The 7,851-nt window shown below is 35.9% G+C and overlaps 1 protein-coding gene across 1 annotated transcript; it reads right to left on the bottom strand.

The window, feature by feature from the left end:
* Positions 1-460: 460 nt before the first annotated feature.
* On the bottom strand, positions 461-6,909 carry LOC118919965 (olfactory receptor 2AG1-like). The gene is made up of 2 exons (XM_057490458.1): positions 6,898-6,909; positions 461-1,366 (listed from the first exon to the last, which is right to left on the bottom strand). Exons 1-2 carry the CDS (start codon positions 6,907-6,909, stop codon positions 461-463), a joined length of 918 nt encoding a protein of 305 aa, XP_057346441.1.
* Between the last annotated feature and the right edge of the window lie 942 nt (positions 6,910-7,851).

Below are 7,851 nucleotides of genomic sequence, written 5' to 3'. Positions count from 1 at the left end.
AAAAGAATTTTCAAAGGAAAAATATTTAGAAAATAACATATACTTGAAATTTTTATTATTATACCATTTACAGTGGTAGTTAGGGAATATACATCTAATTCTTCTAATAAAGGAAATTGGTAAATGATGTTCTTCTATTTAAAAAATTTGTGTACTTTTTATAAAATGAACAAATGTAATATAATAAGAATAAAAATTATTGCATATATTACATGAATAAAATATCTCCATTTTTGTTATCATTCACTGCTGAGGTACACATGATTAACTATAAGAAAACGACGATGTTAAGTTGTATCATTACAGAAGGCATTATATCTTTTCCCCTATTTCTCAAATACATGGCGTCACCTGTTAAATGCACATAGATATGTCTGTATACATACCTGTTAATTCCATTTCAAAGCAGAAGCTCACGCTGTAGTGGATTCACATTGCAAACAACAGCACCGCACAGCCCTCATTTCCTGAGAAGCCTCCAAAGGGCTCTGGCGATGTCCTTGTTCCGCAGGCTGTAGATGAGGGGGTTGAGCGTGGGCGTGAGGATGGTGTAGAGGACGGAGAGCACTTCATCCCGCTCACGGGGGTGGTAGGACTTGGGCAGAAAGTACTTGAAGATGGCAGCCCCATAGAACAGAGACACCACAGTCAAGTTAGAAGAGCAAGTAGCCAAGGTTTTCCTGAGCCCCAGGCTCGAGCGCATGCCCAGCACAGTGAACAGTATGTGCCCATAGGAGGCCAGAATGGCTGAGATGGGAGGGAGGAGAAAAATCACCCCACTGACAAAAACACCCTTTTCATACTGGGAAGTGTCAGCACAGACCAGTTTCAGTAAGTGTGGAATCTCACAAAAGAAATGATGGATTTGCCTAGAGGCAGAGTAAGGGAGATTCATAGTATAGATATCATGGATAGAGGCATTGAGCAGTGCGCCCAGCCAGGACGTGAGCACCAGGAGTGTGCAGACCCTGGGGCACATGAGGATGGGGTAGTGCAGTGGGTGGCAGATGGCCACATAGCGGTCATAAGCCATGACGGCCAGCAGCAGGCACTCGGTCCCCACAAGGCTTGTGAAGAGGTACATCTGAATGCTAGACCCCAAGAAGGAGATGTGTTGGTCCCTAGAGAGAAAGTCCAGGGCCATTTTGGGGACAAATGTAGAGATGCACAAGAGGTCCATGAGGGAGAGCTGTCTGAGCAGGAAGTACATGGGACTGTGGAGCTGAGAGTCAGCCCTAATGAGGGTGATTATTGTGGTGCTGCCCAGCAGGGCCCCCAGGAGATCCAGGACAGTGAGGGCAAAGAAGGTCCAGGGAGCTGAGGTGCCTTGAAACAGATCTGAGAGGAGGAAGTCACGCCCTGAAGTCTGGTTGTTCAGCTATTACATTCTCTTGCTCCTAATTTGCAAATGTAAAGATCATTTTTAAATAATTGTAATTATAAGCATTATTTTTATAGTGTGGAGAAAATTTTCAAATTAATTCCTGCACCACGTCCCAATATTTCAAGTCTCTTCCCTCCCTGCCCTTCATCTTCTAGTGTTCATGAATACATATATTATCCTTTCAGCAGAATTTACTAAGAAATCTTAAGAGATCATCTATAACACATTCCACCCTAGGGATTATGGCATATTTGTATTTTACATTTTAATATATAGTTTAAATATATGTTTGTTATTAAATTTTTGTAGAAATTTTAGCTTTTATGCAATTACATTAAACTTCCACTTTGGGTAACAGCTCTGAATCCAGAGACATGAATTTATTAATTAAATTCATTAATTAGTATATGTTTCAGTTGTTTATCACATTTATCAATATATGTACATGGAACAAAAATGAAAAAATTTGGAGAAATATTTCAGAGTCAGGTAAAGGACACAGCTATCTTCAACTATATCTCTTACATACAGTCCAATACTTTCTTGGGTTATTAGTTGCAAAAAGGAAAAAATATCATCTAAGGAGCTATCTTAAAACAATAGCTGTAATTAAATATTTATAAAAGCCACTATTTGGAAGCAACCTAAGTGTCCATCAGTAGATGAATGGATAAAGAAGATGTGGTACATATACACAATGGAATATTATTTAGCCATAAGAAAACAAATTCTACCATTTGCAACAGCACGAATAGAGCTAGAGGATATTATGCTCAGTGAAATAAGCCAGACAGAGAGAGACAAGTTTCAAATGATTTCACTCATTTTTGGAGTATAACAACAAAGCAAGACTGAAGGAACAGAACAGAAGCAGGATCACAGACTCCAAGAAGGGACTAGTGGTTAATAATGGGAAGCAGTTGGACTGGGTGGTTGTGGAGGGAGGGAGAAGGGAATTAAGGGACACTACAATTTGCACTCAGAATATAGGTAGGTCATGGGGATAGCAGTACAGCATGGAGAAGACAAGTAGTGACTCTGTACCATCTTACTGCAATGGGGTGTGTGGGAGACTTTATAATGTGGGTGAATGTTGAAAACACAATGTTGTTGATGTGAAACCTTCATAAGATTGTATATCAATGACACTTAAATAAAAAAGTAAAAACATGAGCAGTAATTATGTAGATGAATGATAGTCTTTGAAGATTCATATTTAAATTTGTTTTAAATAATCCAAACAAATAAGTAAACTCATTGGGCAAAGAACAACATGGATGCTGTATATCTTACATGCCTATTATTTATATGTCTACAATCTGTATCTCTAAATGTGGAGGACCTTAACATGTAGTGAATAGGCATAAAGAAGTCAAACATGACAGGAATTCTGTCTGTTTTATGGCTGGAAACCAATACAATATTGTATATCAAGCAAAAATAAAACAGTGCATGGTGGAGAGCAGGTTACACAATGGAAATGTATTTCAAACTCAAAGAAACTGAGTGTCTTACTGATGGTAACTCAGCAGCAATGTCACTGCTGGAACAAACACAAGGCTGTCCTTTCTTTTCTTTACTCCTTGGTGTTGTTCCAAAGTGAACTTAGTATAATTTCTGGAACAATATATGATACTAAAAGGCATCATCAAAAGATTATTTTGATTATCAGTTATACGCTGAAGGTAAAGTGTTGGTACTTTTATGTTGACCTGCAACCTAACTTTATTCTTGAAGGCAAGAAATAATAAAAATCATGAATTTAAATGATATTGAGAGTTTCCAAAAGTTACTGTATTACATAATATTAAAATATATGACATGAATTTAATAAAGGAAATCAGTAAAGCAGCTATTGTTAAGTTTGATAGATAAGGTAAAGACATGCAGAACACATTGTTATGCACCTTTTCACTGAATGCACGCTCTTTAGGATACATGGTGGCAGGGATGGCATATGCTGTCCTCAGTCCTCTCCACCCAGCACTCCAGAGAGGAGAAATGAAGTCAGTAGGTACCTGTTGTGCAATGATGTATTGAACACTTGAGAAGGATCAATGGATGCACACCGCACAGTGCCCTGGCTGAACAGGCTGGTTCTCAGAATCATTATGCATGAAACACAACATTGAGATTAGAAAGCTTATGGAAAATTTCCAGTATCAAACATGCCACACAGTGGGGCATATTCTAGGCTCATCGCTCCACTGTCCCAATTCACATTTAAAATTCAGCATATCTCACCTGGTATTTAACTCTCAGGCAAAGATTTCCTGATTCATATGGCACCTAACTCTAAGGCACCGATATCAACTGCATTATGTATTATAATAGTATAATCTGCAGAATGAAGAAAGAAATTTCACAGTATATTTAAATTAGCCCTTATCATGGACAGAACATAGCAGGCATTCAGTTTACAGTGAGTTAATGAGCATCTTGATTAGATTTTTACCTCTCTGACATTTAATAAATAACATTTATACAAGTAGTTTTTTATGCTATTGATTTAATACCAAAATTACCTACTAGATATTTTCCAAAATATTTCCTAAGCATTTGGAGCTGAATGATGGCTTCAGTCCCCAAATGGCTCAGCCTCTGCTTGATGGACAGGTTTGACTTTCATATTTTTAAAGCCACTTTAGTGATGATTATGAACAATTTAGAAAATATGAAGAAATACAGTCACCTAAATTATTAACAACCAATAAGATAGCATTATTTGGAGACAATTTTCCTCAACTACAATATAAAAATTTCATTATATTCAGAAACATGAAGAAGAATAAAATCAACCAATGGAATTTTGTTTAGTATATATATTGGGAAAAGTAGTTAATTATATTGAAGGGACTGTTTATGCATCATTAAGATGATTTGTATGCAAATATTTACCAATCCTCATTCCCTTCAGTTGTCAAAGTCTTTCAGGAAATATTTAAACACAGTGGATAGATTTAATAGTCAACATATCATTCTTAAGTATAAGTAAATATAAGTAGCTGTTGATTGTGACCTTAGAGTTGAAACACTGTACCACTTTAAAAATTAAATGAAACCAGATTATCCATCCTGACATGAAAAACTGCCTTATTACATAAATTGAATAAAATAAACCCTAGCTCCTACTGAACTAAATTGATTATTCAGGCTGAAGAAAGCATGTATGTAAGATTGCATAGACATGAGATGCTTTCAAAGAGATGTTTTACTGAGGATTACCATTTTACTTGTAATCATATTTAGGCTACAGTATCACATATTAAGCAGCTCAAGAAATCATAACGATTTTTCTTCAACATATTTCCTGAGAAAAATACTCCTACTTACTCAGATAAATAAAATTAATGCTGCTTCATTTCTCTTTTCTTTAAAACTTGGAAACAGAGAAGCCTGAACAAAGGAGGCTAACTACCTTGAAATTATAACTTCAATAGGCCAAGGCTAATTTACTGTTGTGCGTACAGTCCACAGAGGAAAGTGGGTTTGCAGTCCCTTAGGTAAACAGTGTGTCAATTATTCCTCTGTCCTTGATGCATGGATGTGGTTACAGCCACCACACATGTACATGAAGGAATTACCTCTGGAAATATTCCTTGTCAAATGATCTGTGATCAAAACATTAAGAGAGCTGGAATTTCCAAAAAAAACTTGAAAACACTAACAGCAAGTTGATAAAAATAAACTATTTGGAGTCTACCTTAGTAAATATGGAATACTCTGTTTTCAGTTCCCACCTGTAACGTTATTGGAAGTGCTTACCCATGTCCTTACTAGAGGAAAAATGCCAACCAAGGTTAAATCATTGAACTTTCTATAAATACCAGAGAACTGAGCTCATAGGAGAAATACTCCCCCACATGTGCAGAGATTGACAAATCATTAACCTCATGGATATGATCACCTTTCCTGAACGAGAAGCTGCCTGAGCTATAAGCTGTGATTTTTCACAGAAATAGTAATAATGGCAAATTGATCAAGGCTGAGGTTGAATTACTTGAGGATCAGGTATGACCAGCTTAAAATAGAAAAAGTGTGGGTAATGTCAGTATGCTGTGTAGTAGCTACAGTTGTGTAGGGGAACAAAATTTCACATGGACTAGGAACTTGATTACATGCTGTGTCTCATAGTAAACAACTGTGAAGGATACAGTCCTGGCTCTGTTAGGGACAATTACCCTTGTGCAAAAAAGTCATATGAGTCTCCAAAGTAATGGCCAACTCAGTGGGGTGAGTCTTTCCCAGATCTGTAACCCAGCTGCAGGGAGGGCTCACTTCCAAGCACACATCCAAACTGCCACCACCTCTGTCTTCCTCTCACAGCTAACGGGAAGGGAAATGCTAAGAAATATTTGAGAAACTCAAATCTCAAGAGCACTGTCCCAAGAAAAGACTGAGATTTAATCATAAAATTATGAGATGTTTCTCCGTCCATATACCTTACCACCCAATCAACACAACCCTAGTATAACAGCAGTGGATTATAGCTAATAATTGCCATATATGAACTATGACTGTGGAAGCATTCTTAGAGAATCCCAAAGACAGAAGGGGGAATAAAAGGACACTAGAGGAATCTGAAGTTTCTGTCACCTACAGCTGCAACTAATATGAAACTCATTTTAATTTTCAGCTGGATTACCATAACTCTTCACACTGAAGCCCTTTAATGTCAGTTCCCATTATCCAATACATCATGTCAGGCATTCAGTAGAAAATTACAAGGTCAGCTAAAAGGAAAGTAAACTCATTGTCTAAGGAAATAAATCAAGCATTAGTACCAGACTGAGATATGATACAGATTGGGGATTGCCAGATGAATCATTAAAACAAATATGAGTAATATGCTAAAGACTCCAATGGGTACACCTTCCAGCATCTTACTACACAGATGGACAGTGACTGTGAAGGGGTATGTGTAGGTGACTTGGTGAAGGGGGGAGCCTAGTAAACATAATGTTCTTCATGTAATTGTAGATTAATGATACCAAAAAAAAAATAAATAAAAGAAAAAAAAAAATAGAAAAAGAAAGAACAAGAAAAAAACTATGGGATGTTTCAAGGGATAGAGAATATGTAAAATTTCAATACCTGAAGGAGAGAATGAAGCAGAAGAAATATGCCAAGTGTTCTCTAATTTAATGACAGACACTAAACCACAGCTCTGGGGATTTCATAAAATTGAAAGAGGAAGGATAACAAAAAATGTACATATAGACATGTCATATCCAAATTGCAGAGAAGTGGAGACAAATGGAAACTCTGGAGATAATACAACTGCAAAACAACTTTCTCTCAGAAACAGGGATTAAATGGTTGTGGATCTCCTACTGACAGAAATCATACAATCAAGCAAGAAGGGAAATGAAATACCTAAAGTGCTTGAAAAAATAATGGTCAATCTAACACTTGGTAGGTAGGGAATTATCTATGAATATTAAAGGAAAAAATTCTTTCTCAAACAAAAAAGGCTGAGAGAGAGGAATTGAGAATAATGTGTTAAAAGTTACCTGCATGAACATGAAGCGCTACAGTGTTTTTTAAAAATGGATTCCATTAGCTGTAAACTATTTTATTTGCAACTTAGTGCACATAGATTAGTAACAAACATTAAGGAATGAAAAGAAAAAATAAGTATGAGTCATATTTTAAGAAGAGAGCCAAAAGCAAAATCATGCAATCAACAACCAGAGCACCTAATAGAAAGCAAATTTAAGAGAGCTGAAGGGAGAGATTCACAGTGATACAATAATCATAAGGAAATTGAATACCCCATTTTCAAAAATGGTTACTTAATACAGAAAATAAATCAATGATGAAAAATTTGATTTACATTACACATTTGGCTAAATGTATTTAATAGACATATACAGAACATTTGCTCTCACAACAGTAAAATAACTATTTTCCCATGCCTCCCTGAAATATTCCTTAAGATAGATCATATATTAAATAAAAAAACAGCTCCTAAACATTTAAAGTAGATCAAAATCACATTAAGCATCTTTTTTCAACAACAATGGTATGAAAGTAAGAATCAATGATGAGGAATAATAGAAAATAATATATATGTAAAGATTAAATATGTCACTAAACAACCAGTGGCTCACAGAGTAATTCAAAAGAGGAACCAAAAATGGTTTGCTACAAATGAAAATGGAAATGAATAACTCCCAACTTATAAGATGCAGCTGATGAAGCCCTAAGAGGGATTTTATCACCATAAATATCTACACTAAGGGAAAAAATCTCAAGTAAATTAAGTAACTTTAAACCAAAAAGAAGCAGGAAATAGAAACTAACCCAAAGTTAGAAGGGTTAAATAACAATGAATAAAGTGAAGATAAATGAAAGAGAGAATACAAGTAGACCAACCTTTACCCAGACACACTGAGAAAAAAAGAGAAGACTCCTATATATGATCAGCAAGAGGGGATATTAGAAATGATGGCAGAAATACTAAG

The sequence above is a fragment of the Manis pentadactyla genome, chromosome 13 (assembly GCF_030020395.1).
Source record: "Manis pentadactyla isolate mManPen7 chromosome 13, mManPen7.hap1, whole genome shotgun sequence".
NCBI classification, from domain to species: Eukaryota; Metazoa; Chordata; class Mammalia; order Pholidota; family Manidae; genus Manis; species Manis pentadactyla.
Note: the sequence above shows the minus strand (reverse complement) of the source record. Positions and strands in the feature narration are given on the sequence as shown.